Source organism: Phalaenopsis equestris, unplaced genomic scaffold (assembly GCF_001263595.1).
Source record: "Phalaenopsis equestris unplaced genomic scaffold, ASM126359v1 Scaffold000036, whole genome shotgun sequence".
NCBI classification, from domain to species: Eukaryota; Viridiplantae; Streptophyta; class Magnoliopsida; order Asparagales; family Orchidaceae; genus Phalaenopsis; species Phalaenopsis equestris.
This window is the reverse complement of record NW_018164478.1, coordinates 6103829-6125025: the sequence shown is the minus strand read 5'-3', so window position 1 is coordinate 6125025 and position 21197 is coordinate 6103829. Positions and strand designations below refer to the sequence as shown.

General features: G+C 33.9%; 2 protein-coding genes across 4 annotated transcripts in view; one reads left to right on the top strand and one right to left on the bottom strand.

Moving 5' to 3' along the window:
• Positions 1-10794, top strand: part of LOC110018979 (NADH dehydrogenase [ubiquinone] 1 beta subcomplex subunit 9) — a 43573-nt gene extending 32779 nt beyond the window's left edge. Inside the window, exons 5-6 of the mRNA XM_020716492.1 lie at positions 4991-5046; positions 10421-10794. Of these exons, the coding sequence (XP_020572151.1) occupies positions 4991-5046; positions 10421-10462 (98 nt within the window). The 3' untranslated portion in view covers positions 10463-10794. The remainder of the gene's footprint in view (positions 1-4990; positions 5047-10420) is intronic.
• A 444-nt stretch (positions 10795-11238) lies between these two features.
• LOC110018745 (epimerase family protein SDR39U1 homolog, chloroplastic) overlaps positions 11239-21197 on the bottom strand; it is a 129485-nt gene continuing 119526 nt past the window's right edge. For 2 of the 3 annotated variants that reach the window (XM_020716158.1, XM_020716160.1), the window contains exons 8-10: positions 17189-17259; positions 11625-11764; positions 11243-11558 (exon numbers count right to left, since the gene is read on the bottom strand). In XM_020716158.1, coding sequence (XP_020571817.1) covers positions 11445-11558; positions 11625-11764; positions 17189-17259 — 325 coding nt within the window. In that variant the 3' untranslated portion in view covers positions 11243-11444. Of the gene's footprint in view, positions 11559-11624; positions 11765-17188; positions 17260-21197 lie in introns of all 3 variants that reach the window. The other variant, XM_020716159.1, reaches the window with a different exon arrangement.

Genomic DNA, 21197 nt, shown 5'->3' with positions numbered 1-21197 from the left:
GGGAGGATCCCTGTCTATGAAACCCAAAAAATACAATTGACACACCCCTAGGGGTTCCTCTCCCCACAGTATAACTCACACAAAAAAAAATCTCCAAAATACAAGTATACCCAAAAAAAAAAGCAAAAGGCCAAAAAATAAGTAAGCCTGTGATCTTGTGTAGCTTGAGAAGTAACTTGAAAAGTAAAGTAGAAATCATGTACAAAGGTGTCTTCAGATTAGCAGAGTTCTCCAAAATCATCTTCACGGGCAGAGAAAAACCAACAAAAATCATGAGATCAAAACAGTAAAAGCTAACAGGAGTTAGGAACAGGGAAACAGAAAATTGAACTCGACCTACAACAAAATGAAAACCTGCCAAGCAAAATATAAAACCCGCAAGAGGAGAAATGTAGACCCCAGCCATCAAACCCGAAAGCAGCTCCTCCTTAGAGCCAATAAGCAGAAATGATTAAAAACGGACATAAGGCAGATTTAAGCTATCCCCAATGAGGAGTCTTCTAAGAGGAGCATGGTGGTGGATACCAACGTGACAGACCTCCCCTGCATGCTTGGCATCAGCAGGAGAGTTTCTCTCTATGAATGAATTTCCAATTTACCTCAAGATGCTTTTCAGCCATAAAAATTAAAATACGTGTAAAAGTGCATAATATATCCCAGATGGGAGGAGAGGTAACCAAAAGAATATCACAGAGCATTTTAGAATCCATTTCCACCTCTAATTTATGAAAATTGAAAACATTAGCCGCCATTAATGCCAAAAAACCCCCCAACATTCCGTTTCCAATGGATTATCAGCAACAACAGGGGAGGTGAAAAAATAGAGACACCTACCCTCAAAATCTCTAAATATTCCCCCAACCGCAGCATAATCAGGATGCCAACAGCCATCCACATTTAATTTAACATATTTCGATGAGGGGGGAGCCCACCTAATGAGCCGGGGGACTTTAAAACCTGAACCTTAGTAGAACTAGCCCTTAAGACTTTATTGTAATAGACAATCACATAAGCAACAGTCATAGAAGCAGTGGGGGGAGAAGTGTGGTATTTAAAACTGTTTCTGGAGTTCCAAAGGAACCAAAGGACTAGTAAAGGAAGGGGAAACCCCTCCTTACTGATATCAAAATCTTTTCATTGCCATAAATATTCACTTAAAGAGCCTCTATGCATCCAATAAAAACCGAAATGTGCACCAAGCATATCCCATACTCTTAAAGAGAGCACATTAAAAAAAAATGTGCCTCATGTCTTCCTCTATTTTGAACATATGACATCTCGAGGTCATTTTTAAGCCTTTTAACTTAAGAATATCATCAATAGATATTACAGAAGTGAGGTCAGAAGTGAGGTAGCGCCAAAGGAAAAAGGATATAAAGAGGGATAAAAGTTTATGCCAAATCCATTTTCCCCATAACCAATCACGATGTGAATGTAAATTGCCATAAATAAATTTGCAAACCTATTGAGAATTGTTTCTTTTCCACATGGGGAGATCCTTTCGTGTAAGTGTAATAGGAATAGTAAGAATATGCTTTGCAAAAATCTTCATGTTGCAATTTGATAATACTATTGCTGTTTTCAAGGAACCACATAAAGAATACTGCCATGACATAAGGTAGACGATCTTAACTTGAATTTGTTAAATATGGTCAAATGCATGCACAGCTGTGTCCCCACATGATGAGTTGTTTTTCTGGATGTTTGTGCTGTTTTTGGCCATGTTATATATCACAATTTACTTGATAGAGTAGCTTTTTCCATTTTGTTGCCCCATTGGCGTTTGTCTTGGAATTTCTTGAATTCCATGATTATTTTGTTGGTAATCAAATGAGTTTAAAACCAATTTTAAAGCATTCTTTCTTACTATTCAATGCAGTGGTGTAATATTTGTCATTAGCATTGTCGATGATGTGTCTTCCTTAGGTTTTGAGTGGTTTGTGCTGTAGATAACAATTTACTTAATTGGAACACAAATTATGCTTCCATTTTTTCTATCACAATTTACTCCTCATCCCGTGGGAAATGAAGATTAGTAATGTTCATACCATGAAGAATGAGGATTAGTAGGCTGCAGAACTTGACGTTCTACTTCTTGGAGTCATGAAACTCGAAGTGCTATTTTCGAAAATTTATGCAATCACCGTGTCATCTTTAACTGATTGAATCCTTTTCCCCTTGAGGTATCACAAAGTTTGTATGATCATCAGTTATTATTCTCACTTGTAATTATTGTGCTACAAACATCAATTAAATTTGTTTTTTTAAATGTGAACATTTGAAAGCCAAAAAAAAAAAAAAAAACTGAAATCTAAAGAATGAACAAATTAAGAGTCTCATTTCAAAGACTAAAAAATTATCTGATATCATATCTTGCTAGCACAAGTTTATTGACTCATATGCATAAGTTTAATTGCACATTTTATAATTCATGACCTTGATTGACAACATATGCAGGAATGTGCAAGCTCTATTATATATACTATCCTACTACAATATTAAGTTGCAAAATTAGTACCAATGTGTAAGTTCAATGCCAATAGAAGTTTAGGTCTGTCAATATACGAGAACATAATTATATATAAATATAAAAATAGAGCGATGAATAAAAGTTTGTATTTTAGAAAATGAAATTTCCTTGTAATCTCACCTCAAGAATTGAGCAACTACTCGCATAGTATGCAACCATTTTGAAAAATCTCAAACTTAAATTTAAACTATAGATTCATATCACTATGCTCTGTGCATGCTCTGAGGCAGGCCGTCCTATTTATAGGAGAGGGTTGCAAGTGTTATATATGGAGTTAAGGAGAGGGTGTAAGTGCTATATATGGAGTATGATCCTCTATGTTCTAATTATTGGGGTTGATAAGGCTCTATGCTCATGACAGATATCCATGAACTAAGTTTAGAAAGTCCACTGCCAAGGAGTGGTTGCAAAATTATGCTCTCATCCTAATTTTACATGTTTGCATTATCATGAATTGGTACTATATGATTTTTTGAGAACCTTATGAAATTTATTTTATCTTCCGTTTGCATTGATGTTCAAGGCCTTTTGAGACTGACGCGGGGCTCACTGGGAGGACCGCTTGGGCTCGGTCGAGCCTGGCTGTATTGGCCGGTCCTCAAGGGAGTGGGGTTGCCGCCCTCCCCCCTCTCCCCTGCTTTTCTTTTTCCTCCTTTCCCTTTTCTTTTCTTTACTTCCTTTCTTATTTTCCTTCCTAAGCCCTTTCTAATTTAAATCTTTTCCTAAAATCTGAATCCTGATTTTATTTCATTCTCCTTCCTTATTTTAATACCCTTTCTTAAAAAATCTGAAACCATATTTTATTCTCCTTTCTTGTCTTAAAAAAGTTTCCTAAAATGAGTCCTCTTTATAAATTGAAAGTGATATGCTTATATGAATTCAGGTTTTAACCTTGGTGTTTTCCCCTTCAGGGGCTATATCAGATGTCGAGGAAGTGCTCTAGTTGTCTCGCGTCCGAGATGATGATCGTCCCCACGAGTTCGGGTGGTGCTTTGGCTATAGCTAGACCCCACCGAGATATTTATTTATCCTTCCATCCTTCCTGCCGCTATCAACCCGCTTCGCAGCCACTAGCAAGCCATCACACCTCCTCTGTCCTTTCAGCAGGCTTTTGCAGCCCTTCAGTTGCCAGCAGACTGCCGCCCCTACTCTTCTTGCATGCCTCAGCAACCACCGACGGCAATCAACAGATCGATGAACCCTCTCCTTTCTACTTGCAGGCCGCAGTCACCCCTGCCACATCCTGCCCACTGCCCCTCTTCCTTCTTTAGCTGCCGCACCTCCTTCCTGCAGTTTCCCTGCAGGTCGCAGCCAGTTGCACTCCGGATTCCAGCCTTTGACGACTTCTCTACCCCCTCCAGCTATAATTCGACACCTCTCCAACGGCCTAATACCTCTCTTGCTTTCACCGCAGTTGTTTGCTTTGCACCATCAACCTGGAGTTCCTCCTCGTCAGGATTGTTTGTATCTTGTTGTTGTGTTGTTTGTTTAGAATCCTTTATGCACTTTTGCCTTCTATGATTATTTCCTGTATGCTTTCTTTTTCATGATGAAAAGATAAGTAAATCAAATAAATTATGAAGTTTTTGAACTCTTATTTGATATGAAAATTTTCAATTCATTCTCTCATCTTCTTGCCAGTATTTTGATTAAATTGAACTTTGTTATTAGTTGCAGTGCAAACAATCTGCACAATTATTTTGAAACTTATCTGGGGTTTCTCCTTTTGGCTTGTGGGCTGTTCATTTTACTTTAAGGGAATGCTTTTCATTATCTTAAATGGGGCAATTTACGTACATAACACTCGAAACATTGATATTTACAAAACCAGCACCATCTTTCATCCTTTTTTCTGAATTCTCACACAAATATCAAAATTCAAAGTAAAACTGACTCGGGAGCTTTTCTAAATGGAATTTACGCTATACTGCAGCTGCTATTGTATCACAGGATTCAATATTGCGGGAGACGGGCTGCCAAAACAGTCCCGTTTTCCTTTTTATGCTTTCTTTCCTATTATCTTTCATTCATTTGTAATCTTTTTTTATATATGTGTTGTATTAAGGTTTGGAAGTCAATTTTTATGGTGTTTTCTGTCAGGACAGTCACCGACATCCAGGTTTTCCTCTTCTAGGGTTGTATCCAAGCCGGCCGCTTGACTCATATTTTTCTTTTTCTATAAAATTTTTATTGATTTGATCATGACATGCATGAATGCATTAGCTTATTAGTTCAAAAAATTATCTAGTTTCTATTTTTGTTAATAACAATGTTTCAACTGCTATGTAATTATCCCTACCTTAAAAATGGAATTTTCTCAAATAGTTATTTCAAATTTTTCCAGCATTTGATCAAGAAGAGAGTGGGCCAGTAATGAAAGGTCGATGTTTAAGCAATAAGGATCCTTGCTTTGCCATAGATTATGCTAACTGGTATATTCTTTTGTTTTCTCATTTTCAGTTCCTTGGGCTCCTGGTGGTTCCAAGTTCACAAGGAATCCAGTTCCACCACAGGGGGTAAGTCATACTTATGGATTCTTTTTGCTTGTTTATGCAGCCAGTGTATTAATTCATTATTGGAAATCTTTGAACTGCAAAGTTAAAAAAAATTCTATATTCTTATCTTTTACGTGAAAAAAAATTTTATATGAATCTTGCATAATCAATCATCTCTTGCCGCATCTGTTTTGCTTTTTATATTTTTTAGTCATCAAATTTTTCAGCATGATATTAATGGCATTGCCATTCCAAACTATCACCTATTAATTTGTACATCTATTACGGTGCGATACAAAGCGAACCTAGTAAAAAAATTGAAGTTAATAATTATAGTTGAATACAACATGACATGAAATCATGTCAAAGTATCTCAATCATAATCAAAATCGTTCAAGCATTTTTATCTTACGAAATGATTTCACTGATGCAATCAGAATTGTGAAATTACCAAAAAATTTTCCTCATTATCGCTTTGATTGGACTGCTAATAGGCTTAATCTTAATCTTATGATGCATTGCACAAATCAAACTCATCAAAATATTGTTTTTTTTGCAGAATGTATTGCTTTCACGTTTAGATTGCTGAAAATATTTATTAAAGACTTACATTTCCATATAGCCCAAAAAATGATGAATTTTGGACGTGATTTTGCTCAAAGGCCCTCTTGTCTCATGAAAGAGACTCTTATTATGTCCAAAATATAAAAAACCCTAAAAAAAGAGCACCCAAATTGTATTAGTTGTAGCAGGAAAAAGTTCAAGGAACTTATCCACGCACACCAGATGAGAAGTTGAAATATGTAAATAAAAACTTTTTAAGAATAACACTTGTTATAAAAAAATAAATTAAAAAAATATATTATATCAACTAGTGTAAATTTTCACAAGTACATATAGGTTAAGTATTTTGCTCAAACTAATATTTATTAGATATTTAAATGATTATATTAAAAAAAAACTATAAAAAATTCACCTTTAAATTAAAATTTAAAGACAGCCACACGCGTGCGTGCGCTACACACACACACACACATCATAATAATAATCATGCTGTAGCATTGCATGATACTTTCATAGGGACCTTATCTCATTAATATGCCACCAAATTGACCGTCCTCTCTTGTTCTCTTTCACAATTATCACGTCGGATGACCCGATCACACCCTGTCATTGCTCTCACGAACCCATCGAGTGACCCTATTATCGTATGTCTCTATGAAAACTGACAAATGCTCTTGTGCTCCAGCCAACACTAGACCTAACTTTTTTTGAACCTCCATCCATTTTGTTGTGCCAATGCTCTTAGCTAATGCTTTTACCCCACTCACCGACAAATTTATCACTTCCCTGTCAACGACCTCAGAACTCCCTTACCTCTGAACTCTTTGGCCTAGCAACTTGACTTCCCTTGTTTCTAACTCAAGCGCATTGGTGAGCTCTCCTTCATTCTCACAACCTTTTGCTTATCTTTTCTTCTTACTTTATTCTCCTTTTTGTTCCTCACGCCTCTCTCTAAATCTCTTTCCCACACTTAGGGGCTGTTTGGTTTGTTGCATAAGGAGTACATTGCATTTTTTTTTTTGGCAAAAGTCTAAAATTTTGGTGTTTGGTCGAATGAATTCCAAATTTAGTGTAAAATTATAATTCATTTCGAATTCATTCTTAAGTTTATTTTCAATGCATTTGGACTTTGTTGGGTTTGAGCAAATTTTAAATCCACCACTTTGTTTAAGTGTTGCACGCCGCCATTGGCCACCGCCTTTGACAATTGCAACTCATCGCCAGTTGGCCACAAAATACCCATCTTTGCCAACCACATATATTAATTTTATTTTTCTTCAAACCAACAAGAAAATGTGAAGTCCTGCATTTATTTTACATAGAACCAAACAACTTTTAAGTATTCAAAATACAATGCATTACTTTTACATAGCATTTTTTTTACAGTAACTTTTTTTTTTCAGCAAATCAAACATCCCCTTCTTTCTTTTCTCTTACTCTCATTTTCTTCCCTCTTCCTTGCTTTCCCTCGCTAGTTCCACAGCTCCTTCCCCTCTCTCTCTCTCTCTCTCTCTCTTTCTCTTTCTCTTTATATACGCGCGCGCGCAGACACATATAGTTAAGGAAAGTGCTTTTATTTAAAATATTATAAATAAAAGTCAAATAGAAAATGGAAAAATAAAAAAGAAATGTTAAAAAAATTGAGAGAAAGGAAAAGAAGAATGGAAAAGATAGAATTTTGTGTCTTGATCCTCGCCCCAACTTCCGCATCTTATGTTAAAATGAAAAAAAAAAAAAATTGCAAAAATTTCAAGTACCCATGGGTGATATCCAAAATGGTTGGAAAAATGCAAAATAAGTGCCCTTGAGTGTTGTTTCAATGTGTTAGGGAAATTTTATTCTATACATTTTCGTGCTAATGTTGAAAGCCTTTGAGCATTTTTCTAAGCAGGGTGAGTTTAAATATCCTTTGCTTAAATATACTTTGACTGCGATTTCTGAAGGTGTCTATTATGCACATCGCTTAAAGCATGGTTGGATAGCATAATGGTGCATACATGGGGATGTTAGGAGGTTGTTGAAGTGAATAGTGTGGAAACTCTTAGGGAATAAAACCTAATAGAATCTTATGGACGTAAACATAACTAAAATAATAAAAAAAAGCATAATGCAAATTACAAAAAAATTTAAAAACTTAATGTATGTATTGCTTTGAAAGAATAATACTGAAGGATATGCTACACAAGAACTTTGAACTGTAGTCTCATTGTTCGCAGTAATAATCGAACCAAGGGAAAGTCTGGATGTTCCCAATGGCCAAACATTCATATGGTGCATTTGATAGATCCAAGGGCCAATTGTTAGTCAGTTTAAATGCAAATTTTGCCTCCTTCGCAAGCTTCCACCTTTGGTCTATAAGGATTCCTTCTGTTGTCTATTGACAATTTAGATCATTGTGTGGCGACAGATTTAAAACTAAAGGACTATGAGATCTTGATTGGTTTTGTCATTCTACACCCATACACCTCTTGTAAGCATGTGAGTGACGGTCTTCTCAATAGCATCTTAATAGTTTGGATTGTATAAAAAGCCATCACAATGAATCTTTTCTCGAGGCACGTGATTAGCCTTGAAGAAGTAATTAACCTTGGAGGTTATTTCTATAGGAAACTACAAATTAAAATTTTGAAGTCCTCCAATGAGGGTGAAACATTTGGGTTGTGCTTTTAGTATTACTTAATTTGGTTTCTGGAAGTATTCTTCCCTTGTTTGTCATGGAATATGGGCTTTCATTTGGATCACTTTGCCTACTGGTGCTGATACCCATTAAGGTCTACTTGTTATTTTTCGAATAGTAAGACTGTTAGTAGTTTGGGTGACGCATACCTACTTTGGAGAACAAAGGAGTTACATATATGCTCTTTTAAGCCTCCTAATAAAAAATAATGATTGAAAAATATCTTAATGCATTGCTATTCTTTTTGGCATTATTTGCCTCCAAACAAATTGAAGAGTATTGGCTACTTTTTTTTTCCTCTTATGAATGGATGCTGCATTTATGTTCTAATTAAACAAAGATCGGAGGGCTCTTCTTGAGCCGTCTTGTATGGATTCAATCTGGTTCAATCTTAGTCATTTTTTATTCTTTTATTATTAAATATTTCTTATCACGATCATTACTAATTACTTGCGCTCTTGTTGTTCTGGTCACATCCCTTGATCTCTCACATTTTGATTTCTAAACCATATATTTGTATCTTTTGTCACTATAACTTGTGCTCTTGATCATGATGCCCCTTTTTGAGTCTAATGTTGCTCTTAATATATTTATGCTAAAAAAACAGATGCAAAAACACATCATTTGATGGTCAAATCATTGCTTTTGATTTCTCATGATCAATTGATCATTTTTGATGTTCTCACGATCTCATAATTGGCAGGGACTTATGATCTTATCAATTATGCCTTTGTGACTTCTTATTTATCTTCTCATTACATCATTTCTTCATTAGTAGCTTTATCCTAATTTGTAATTGCCTTTTGGCATTTTGCTTTGTCATTCATTTCATTGAGCTTTACGTACTAATCTTAATTTATACAAATTTTTTTGCATAACTTCTAACGTTGTTATTCTTGGCCTCTTTCTCATTTTTTTTTTCATTTTAATTTATTTCACCTTGTTTTTTTATTTCATCATCTTTACGGTATATTTTTTTTAGTTAAGCATTATACATGCCCAAACTAGAATCTATTTGCTTTAATCTTATACTCCATATTTGTTATTTGCACACTCTTTTAATGTATTTAACATCAAACTTAACTACTATGATTTGTTGAGAAAGTCTTTGTTGGTGGAATTTAAGACTTATGATATCTTTTATTGAAATTTCTTTCTGAAATCCTGGACCATAAAACCTTTTATTTCCTGCATTTTTGTATGCAATTTTTCGTCGAGTTTATATGCTCAAGCATAAAACTATTAGGAACCTAATCAATATAAGAATGAAATATTACCTATTTGGCAATTCATGTTTTTTTACTTGGAAGCAACATAGCATTCCTGGGAAGATATGCATACAGCATAGCTTTTTAACATCTCATTGTGTGAACTACATCTAATGTAAATGAATACAACCAAATAAGTATATTATCTTAACAAATATAACTTGGAATCATTTAATGATTTAGAGGAAGCTGATATTAAACTAAATCTGTTATCATGTTTACTAATCGATTAAAATACCAAGAAATTAAAAAAACTGGAAACATCTCCAAGTAAATAATAAATAACATTTTTTGATATTAAACTAAGGTCTGTTATCTTGTTTATTAATGGATTAAAATACTAAGAAATCAAAAAACTTGAAACTATCACTAAGTAAATAATAATAACATTATTGCCTTATGAATACCCATCATATCAGAATTTAAAATGAATAATTGAATAATTACCTTATTATCTTTTATGAAAAAAGAGCTGCATATCCCAGAGATATCCTAAAAATAGTTTCAAGCTGGTTCATAATGCTCATGGTCTGATTGATTTGACAAAAAGCTATCCGGTCATTTTCTGGGCTGCTTCTACAGCCTTTACGAAACTTGGTCAGAAGGAACGTAGTTATTTCAAGGTTTTACGTGCTCTAGTATGTTTTATACTTGAAAGCATTAGTTTTGAAGTTCCCAAATCACGCAATAAGCAGTTACATCAAAGTTGATTGATTTTTATGTGAAAGTGATTTAAAATATGTGTAATTACTGGTGATTGTTGACTAAGTTGATGTTTAGCCCCACATTTTGTTTTAACCGAACCTGAAAATTTGATCATCCTCATCTGTAAATGTTAGTGGTATTGTTTTAGCAGTTTATTTCAAGAAATGCATGTTTGATACAGGTTGAAATTGTTTACAATTATGGGAAAGAGGAAGGCGATTGAAGCAATGAGTTCTCGTCTTTGCGAGTAAACCTTATCGAACGTTGTCCTGATTTTGGATCAGACTTACACCATGAAGTTTCTGTTTTCTTTCCTTCCCTTCAAAGTTGTGCCATGTTTTTGAGTGAGTTTATTCATGGCTAGATTACTGTTTATCAACAGTTAAACCTGAAAAGCATTCAGATGTGCATATTATCTGACAATCTTCTTTGGGTGTTTAAAATGTGTTGTTAAACTTTTTATGAACATTGCTGGTATTATGGGTGAATGAATGTGCTCTTGAGGAAGCTGCTTAGGAGCATGCTCCTATTCGATCAAAACTTCCTATTTGAATTGCTTGGGTCTTGTATGGGATTTCTTTTGGATTTTTTTTTTTTTTTTTGTATATTTTACTTATGTTTGTTTAATGTTTTTTTATGCATTTTTAATTTTTAAAATAAATTAGCTTATAAAAGTAGTGAAGATAATTTTTAGGAAATATTATTATTTTTAATAAACTCAAATTTTTAAAATAAATTAACTTATAAAAGTAGTGAAGATAATTTTTGGGAAGTTAATCATTTTACTGAATGAAATATTATCATTTTTTAAATACAAATCTATTTATTGACTTTATAGTTTTTTTTTTTTTTAAATTGATCCCAAATTAAAATGAGCTTCAACGTTGTTCATGAATCTTGAAGAAAGAAAATCAAACGACAGAAATAGTCCATCCAAAATCAAGTTTGAGCATCATGTTCTATGATTTATCCCTCATCTATCAAAATAAAAAAATTAATAATAATAATAATAATAAAATCTGATAGAAGTTGAATCACCAACCATTACATGAATGATTTATAGCACATCTTGGCACCAACCAGAAGGCCTGAAATGGAAATGTCAGAGCATCAGAGTGAACAAAATCATGCATGTGTCTACCACCATCATACAAAGTTTTACTGGATCATAATGATATAATTGATACAAAAACCACTACAATAGCCTAAGTACTTCCAGATGAAACGATATCCCTGAGAGCATCTTTGACAAAAGGGTATTTAAATTTGAAACCCAATTCTCTTGCTTTAACTGGGATCACCTTCTGTCCTTCCAAAACCTGCAACAATGGCAGATTCAGATTCTCGCAGTCATAAAACTTGAATGAATTATGCATGGGACATACTATTGAGGCGCCTTCACCAAGCACTGCTTTGAGCACAAAATCTGGAACAGGAAGCCATGACGGACGGCCCATAACTTCCCCCAGCTGATCACACATCTCCGATAATCGGACTGGATTAGGTGCAGTTCCATTGATAACACCTGACAATTTATAGTGTTTTTCTTCTCTTTCAGAAAAATTGAATTTGGTAAGCAAAAGATGTCATGTATATTCTGGAAATTTCTCTGATCCAAGAGTATGCATGGTTGCTAATTCAATCCGGTCAAAAGTTCAGATCAACAATGATTAGATACAATGTTGATCCGAGCAAGAAATGGCTATTAGATCTCAATCCACAATAAAACTAATATACTTTTATTTTGGTGCCTTCATACATGCAAAACACGTTCATGAATTAATGCAATCCGTCATATACTGTCAAAGATAATGAGGGAGAGAGGCAGAGATGGATCATGCATTGATGTAAATATTTCAAAATTTAATCAAAATTCGATTCAATTCAAGTTTAGTGCTCTAAAGTTGGCTCATTAATCGGGTCAATACATTTCAATCTGAGCCGGACAAAATCTTGAAACTGGACTAAACATCTAGCAACATTCCTTCAAGCAATATTAACAGCCCTACGAAAGAGCTAGGCTAACGTTGTTGAAAAGGGTCTGAAGCACTCCAGTTCAGGTTCCAGAGAGATTTATAGTGATTGTTCCAGTCCAAATGAGATCAGATTTTAGGAATAGGCTCGATACCTGATTTGTGAGAATACTCGTCTATCTACAGTGCCAGCTTAGGTTGTACCGCAAGAGGACGAATACATATTCTATCAAGATGTTCTTTGGAATGACTCCGCCTACACGGTTGACTTACCGCAAACTTTCAACATCGCCGACAGGATTGAATTGACTACTATGAGGAGACAAAAATTTTGACTGATGAGGTGAAAGCTCTCCCAACCTTGAGAGACAGACGCGGTAGCTACCTAAAAACAGTGTATTCGCTCCTTGCTACGGTGCCGCGATCTACTACAGTTTTGCGGCCAATGCAGGTTCGGGAAAAAGCGTAAGTGGGTGCGGGAAAAGCCACCCGGTTGAACTGGCTGGCATAAAGGTCGGTCCAGCTGGGAATTGGATGGGGTAGACTAAAAAGAGGGCGGCTAAGCCGCCTGCCCCTCGCTTCCTCTTATCTTTATTGTGTTATCCTGATTGAGTCCTTATATGTACTGTTTCTGATAATTAGGGTTCAATATTGTTGATTTTTTATTTCAATTCTGTGCAGACAGCCGCCTATGACCTATCCGATGAATTGGGTGGTGCTCCGGTTGTATTTTTCTCCCAAGGTGGTGATTATCTTCCCAACTTACATCAACCTTTCCCTTTCATCCTACTTGCTTGCCGCCCCTCCTATAGCCATCCCGCTGTCCGGCCCTCTCTCCTCCACTCCTCTTAGCCACCGGCATCTCCAACCTTCACCCCAACATCCCGTCACCCCTCTTGCAGCGTATTACAGCTGCCCAGCCCTTTCCTGCAACACATCAGTGCTGTCCAGCTATCCCATCTTCACCCCAACACCTGGCCACCAATCTTCCTGCATTCTCCTAACCGTCCTGAAAGAGACTTTTTCACAAATTGCAATTACATTATGTAGATGACCAAAAATAAAATTAAATTTGATTAAACTAATAAGCAATAAATAAATCTTTTAAGAATTTAATGAGATGCTTGACATCTAAATCAATGTCAATAATTTCATCTAAATTAAAGAGATTTTAAATATACAGTAATGTATTTTTAAAGAGTCTAAAACATGCTTTAACGCAAAATAGAAAGGTTAATGCATATGCTTTTTTACGATTAAAATCATATGATTAAAATTATTTGACACATGATTTGAAGTTAAATTCAATTGCTTTTGCTGTTAAAATTACAAGGCATTATCTAAATGGGATAAGATATGAAATATTCACGCATCATAAAAATTTAAAATGTACTTTTATATAAGAATAATTCAATTTGAGACAAAATAAATGATTAGAGCCGATAAAAACTTATAACCTTGATCTATAGTTTGGCTTGAAAAGGCAAATGCCATAGCAAATACATTAAGTAGAAAGTCTAGCAAAAATGCAAGCTGCATTTTAACTCATAAAGTAGGGTTGAGTAGAGATATATATAGGCTTATAATTAGAGGTCAATGATACGTAGCATTTAAATCAGATTACTGTACAACCTCCTTTAGAGAAAAAAAAATCAATGATACGTAGCATGTTACTAAAGAATATCGAAAGCTAATCAATCAATTACGAGCAAACACGAGAAAATATATTAGTATAGATTTAAACATGGTGGATCATAAGCAATATAGATCTTTGGATTCCAGGAGACAAGAGTTGATACAAGAGATATTATATGAGGCTCATTACAAGTTCCTCAATTCATCTAGAGAGCACCAAAATGCATAAAAATTTAAAATGTATTTCTCGGTCGCACATGATAAAAGATGCAGTTGAATATATAGCAAAATATGAATTTTATTAAGTGATAGAAGCTAAATATGAAAAGTCTAATCAAATGTTACAATCATTGCGAACACCAGAGGGAAAAAGAAGAAGATATAATTAATAAACTATATCATAGAAATTTCAAAATTAAGACTAGAGAATGATTATATTTAGATTGTAATTGATAAATCGATAAAGTTGGCATACTTTGAGCTTATTTATCAAACAAATTTAGTGAAAAATTGGCTTAATTTATTGTGAAGAAAACTAACTTCATAGGATTATGGGAAAAGCATGCATATAGTTTGGAAACTAGATTTCAATTCAATATAGCATTTCATCAACAGATTGATAACCAATTATAAAGAGCTATTAAGGTATTAGAGGAGATGCTGATACTACATAATTTTAGTTGGAAAGAGCATATTCTATTGATAGAATTTGTATTTAACAAAAAATACCAATCTAGTATTAAAAATACACCATATGAAACACTGCACGATAGAAAATGCATAACTCTATGTTATGTTGCAACTTGAGGGAGATATTTGACGGGCCTCCAATTTGTTGATCAAGCTAATGAGAAAATAAGGATAACGAGAGATGTATTGAAAGCTTCCTAAAATTGTTAGAAGAAATAGTATCTAATGATAAAATTCAAAGTGATTGAATTTGTATTTTTAAAAGCCATAACAATTATTAACGATCTAACATGAGAAAAGGAGGATACGAGGCAAAGTATTTTTTTTTATTTTTTTCACTTGTTTGACTAACCATTAAGGGAGTAAATTTTAGGTATAAAATTCTAACAAAGAAAAGAATTGAAATACACAATCTTCTAGAGGTTAAATTCAAATACTCAAATATTTCTATATCTCATTTTTTGCATAATAACGGAACTAGGTAAGAAATAATAAGTAATGCACAAACAAACTTTATTAGTACTAAATTAAACGGAAAAGGAAATACAATAATAGACTAATCTCTGGTTAGGGCTGGAGGAGGAGATTTGAAGGTGGTGGTGGCGTCAGTGAGGTGGTAAGAAAAGGCGGGGAAGACTAAGTGCCTGTTTGCTAGGTTAGAACGGTGTTAAGTAGGTTGTAGGTGGGCTGGACAACAGGGGTTGTTGCAGGGAAGGGATAGCAGGATGCGAGTAGATGGCTTGGATGGCTGGGCAACTAGGTGGTTGTAGGGAGAGGGAGTGGAATGTGGGGACTGGATGGCTGGATAGCAGGTTGCGGTGGCAGTAGGGGCAACGACAGAACTATTGGAGGAAGATGGCTAGGAAAGGGGTAGGAGAAGGGGTCAAGAAGAAGATAGGAAAAGATTGGAAAAATACAACGCCAACTCGGAGCAGGATACAACAGGAGCATCACCTGTTTTTGGATACAACACCAGCAAGATGGAAAAAAACTCCACAAAAAATCTGAAAGCAAACCGAGAAAAAAACTGAACCCTCGATCAGAAAGCAGCGATTTATAGACTCACAATGAAGAAGAAAAGGAAAGAAATAAAGAAGGAAACTCCCACAACAAAGGAAGGGGAGTGAGGCTAGAAAAATCCAAAAAAATAGCTATTAAACACTTTCTATACGGAGAAGAGCACCAAAGGAAGGGCGATAGTCCCACCCCCTCTACAAAATGCTCAAATCATCCTACTTGGACTCGGTCCATTGGACTTGCGGGAGTATTTGCCAGCCGGTTCAATCGATCGGTGTGTTCTAGCGTCCCTGACGCACCTGTGTCATTGCATCTCATAAAAAAATGAACCATTTTTATAAAACTCTATACCTTGTTAGGGACACATGTAATTAAAATATATTTGCTTAAATATATTATTTTACAATTTAAACAATTTAATCCTAAGCAATACTAATTATTCATTTAATTCACTATTCATTGAAACTATTGCCTTGTAGCATTGAATTGAGATTTCAACTATTCCAAGAAAAGTAGCATGCATTGACAGATTTGGAAGTCGATGGATACAAATTGATTCGTTTTAATGTATTAAATGTAACATATAAAATACCTACATTAAAAGTCAATTACTTGTAAGCACTAAACCAATACTTACTCGTTCCATCAATAATAAACTAAGAAACTCAAGTTTATTAGCTCAAAAGTCAAAAGACGAAGTAGAATGCAAGGAGCGGGTGAAAGTTGGGTTTTCAACACTGTGATATATGTAGGTCTAATAGAGTTTATTACCTTATTATGACCAATCAAAATAGAGCCACCCACATGACATATTTTAAAGTAATAGTATAATATTTCAAGATAAAAAATAAGTAAACCAAGTAAATGACGATTATGAAATGATTTATCATTAATACTAACAACTGTAAGTTGACTAGGCACATTATGATTATCTCTTTCAAAGCTTTACTTAATAAGTTTTTCTCAAATATTATTATGGTAGTTATTGTTAAAAAAAACACTTTATAAGGATTATAGGTAATTTACTAGATTATTCTATATTTTACTATAATTTATAATGTTTTGTTCAAGATTAATATATCATACCTTATAAATTACGTATTTAACCAAGCATCATTGTAAGGCATGGCATGGCATTGAAGGATTCCAAATACAACATGTTACTTGAACAAAAACTCAATAAATAGAAATATAAGAAAATATATTGTAGCATATAGCCATTGTTAAATAGAAAAGATAAAGGATGAAAATTAAGTGTAACAAAAATCACAAAGATTAAATCTATATATGCTAAAGAGTGTAAGTTTAAGGTTTTTTTTTTTCAATAATAGAGGGTGGGGTAAAATTCATGACTCAAGTCATATTAAGGGGCAAAGGGTAGAGGGTAGATGAAAATTAACATATTAAAAATTTGCTCACACATTAATTTCAACGAAAACTATCACTAGATGCAACTCCTAACATAAAATCTATAGACAAAATAGTTCAAGAAATGCAAACTAAATATTCCAACTCGGACAAATAGCTTTTCCTCGTATTTTCCTCTTAATAAATAGAAAATGTGCCATAAGGAATTTCACAAAATGATCTTAACATAAATTGCTACAATTTCAGCATGGCACACAGCATGCTACCTTTATAGGATGGATTCCTCAAAGCTTCATAGATGAGGCTCACCAGATCATCTATATGAATCCAGGAAAACCTGCCGAAAAGATTAGCAAAAGTTTAATCACAAAATTGCAGTATACTAAGGTGTTGGATGATGCATTTTATCAAGGAAAGATCAAAATTAAAAAAAAAGAAAAGAAAAGGTAAGCTGACTCCAAGAACTACCATAAGAGATCATGCCAAAAACCAAGTGGCCTAGTTTCTATTAAACGTTGAATGTAACATTACACAATATTGTTTGTGAAACAGTACATTTGAATTCAACTAAATGAAACTATGACAATTAGCAACCACCACCACCAACAACAAATTGTTTTTATCCCGCTAAGTGCGGTAGGCTACATAAATTCTTTTTCTCTATTGTGTCCAATTGAGTGTCATATGTTCATTTAATTCTAATAAATTAAGATAATTTTTACACAACATGCCCAAGTCTTTTAGGTCCACCTCTACTTTTCTTAACATAAGTCAAATCTAAAACATCTACTATCCTAACAGGGACATCAAATGGTCGACATTTAACGTGAACAAAATAAATAAAATGGCAAAGATTATTTTGGAAGATCAGGAAATACACTGATATAAAGAAACAATCGAATTCTCCTAAAATCTATCAAGTTTTTGAAAAGCAAAACAAGAAAACCTCACCAAATACAGATAAAAGAAAAGCATTTCTACAATCTCAAATTTCAACTTCATAAATTTACAACGAAGTAAATGAAGTCTAATTAGCCGCATTACCTTTTGTTTGACACATTTACATGAAAGATTTGATTTTCACCAAAAAGGCTATGCAACAAACCAAGCGCTCCTAAATGCAATTTACATGCACCATGACATGTGGAGTCCAGTGCCCAGACACGATAAAATGCCAGGTATCCCGATCTGAGCTGATTCAGTCCAGGCAAAGGAGGGACCAACTGGCCCTTCCAAGCATGGATTTGCCTCCTATGAGTATTGAGGTCCACTCATTTGTTGCTCTAGGTCTATATATATTGTTTTAATCGTGTCCATATCAATTTTCTCGTATTTTCTATTGGGATAGTCATCTGCGTCTCCAATTCTCCCTCCTAAGGTTGTATCTGGAGGCAAAAATGTGCTCTAGTTGTAACTCATCCTGAGGTGGTATTTATCTTTCCTTCTCTGCTTCCCCAACCTTCATCCCAGCCGCCTGACCTACTACCGCCCCCTGCCGGAATTGCTATGCTAGCATTCTTGCTGCTTCTCTGCCACCAATCTCCCTTTCTGCTAATTCTCTACTTCCCCAACCTTCATCCTAGCTGCCTACCCTGTCTGAATCGCTCTGTCGGCATTCTGTTGCCAACCTCCTATCCTAGCTGCAGCCCTATCGACAACCTTCTCCTTGCTGTTATCCAGCTGCCAAGCACCTCACATACCCTATTGCCACCTCCACCATTCCAACTTTCTATCTTCCTCAATCACAGCTACATTACCGCAACCTTCCCACCACCTTTGAGCCATGCCCTAGTTTGGTGTCTTTTACTGTTTCTTATTTCGGTGTGTGTTTGTTGTAAACCCTATTTGCTTTCAATAATAAAAGTTGCATTTCTCGTTGTTATTTAGTTAACTCTGGTATCACTTGACATGTGTTGTCCTTTTCCATGTTAATAAAAAAATATCTTTGCCACATAAAAAGAAAAACTTGAATTCGGTCTAATATGTTGAATTTTTAAATGGGTTACAATTATCTTAATGGTAATTCGTCTAATATTTTGAATTTTTAAATGGGTTACAATTATCTTAATGGTAAAGTGCAATATCATAGAACTCTAAAATATTAAATGGGTTTTAAATATCTCGACGCTAAAGAGTTCTTTGACGAATGGAAGAAAAATTTCTACGATAGAATATGCAACTTGTCGAATAGGTACGCAACAAGAAAGCAAGCATGGCAGTTTGATGATGGAAGTTCAAGTCAAAAGATTGAGCAGTTGTAAATATTCTAAAACATTTGTAAGAGTTGAGGGGTAATTTATGACCTTTATGTTCGATAACAATCAACAAAGACCAAACTACTTGAAATAAATGGATATGTGATGTAACAACACATTTGACAGACATGAAAAAATTTCTGAAGTGTGTCTTAATGTTCATGTTGTCCTAAAAAACCACAAAAACATAGATTTAACATTAGTTTTAAGCATGACAGGCTATAGAGGCAACTCGACATTTAAGATGGAGAATTTGAGATAAAATTTTACGTGTAATCCTTTTATTTTGTATAAATATTTAGATTTGAAATGAGTTTAAAATTGAAGAAATATTTAGGATTTGACTAAAGGAAAATAATAAGTTTGGTTGGTGATTGAAGATTGGGTTGTAGTAAGTAGTAACAGTAGATTATGCAAAGAAATGAGCTTATTTTGAGGTATAATTTTACTGGTTTTTTTAATTTGTATAAACATGTATTTTGGGATTTTGAGAGAAATAGATTTAGAAGATGAATAACTAATTTAACAAAGGAAGGAGACTAGCTGAGGTATGCAATTAAATTAGAAATGCTATAAATTGATTCCAAAGTTATGAAAATTAATTAAATATTACTTTTTATATTTTAAAAATTAAATTAGAAATATTACATTCAAAAAATAGCAAGTTAAATGTATTCAACAAATTAAGAATGTAATATAAAATCATGCTGTAAATATTATGATTGAAAAAATGATTCACGTGATTAGGTACAGCATTAGAGAAAATGGACGCTAAAGATTATGTGACAAAACATATCATTCAAAGGTATAGGTGAGCAATTACCTTTCTAATTATACAAAATTCAGTTCTTTAAAATTTAAATACATTCATGCTTAAAATGTTTAAATCTTTATAGTTGTAGAGAAAATTATTTGAACATTTAATTTATTGAAGTCATATAAGCATTATAACATATTTTTAAAAAAATTCCATATATTGCATCTGCACTGAAAGTTCAATGAATATTTTAAATGATTGAAAGAATTTAAATGAAAATCAAATGAAATGATTGTAGCTTCTCCCCTATGATACTAGCTGAATATGCTATCACACCTGTGCAGGAAAATGGAATTAGAAATGGACAAAACTTGGAAAATGATATGAAAATGAATATACCTTGTATAATGTTTTAGATGATGGCCTTGAGATGGCTTCATAAAAAAATGAAATGTAAATGTTTTAAAATTTTGTTTAAATGAAATATTAGTATAATTATTTTTAAATAGGATGCATTTTAGAGATATGCATGAAAGAATTAGTATATTGTAGAAATATAATTATTTATTTCCTGTATAACTTAACATGTTGTTTAACTATTTATTTCAGGAAAAGTTCCTTTTGAGTTAAATGATTGACATGAGATATTAAAGGGAGCTAATGAAAAGAAGTATCAGAAAGATTTTTGTATTTTGTGCTAAAAGCTTTTTTTACTAGAAAATGCTATTACAAACTCGATAATCTATATGGTTAGAAGATGCTTAAGAACTAGTGGCTCTCCACTTTTTGAATGATCGTTATTTATTGTTAAAATAATAAAACTCTACCATCCCATCGTCAACTCTTGTCTTGAAAATGTTATAATCTAGGCTGTGATAATAACTAATTGCAGATGTTACAATGACTAAAAAAAGCTTTAAGGATGCAATGCAACCATTCAGATTTAAATCTGATTTTGTTGTGCTTCAAATTCTACTATCTTTCACGTAACTGTTACCAATGGCAAGTTTTAATGTGTTTAAGGGAAGCATTACAACTTAAAGGTACAGAGGACAACTGATGGATATAATTACTTCAACTAGAAATATAAATCTCCATTTTAACTTCGATCCAATTAAGAATCAGTGAGAGTAATCTGTTTCTACCTTTCAAATCAGACCTTAATTAAGGCCAAAAAATGAAAAAAGCTAGGTTTTTAGCAACTCAATGCTTTTCTCCCGAGAGAGCTTAAAAACATATCAATGCCTTACATGTCTTCTTTTC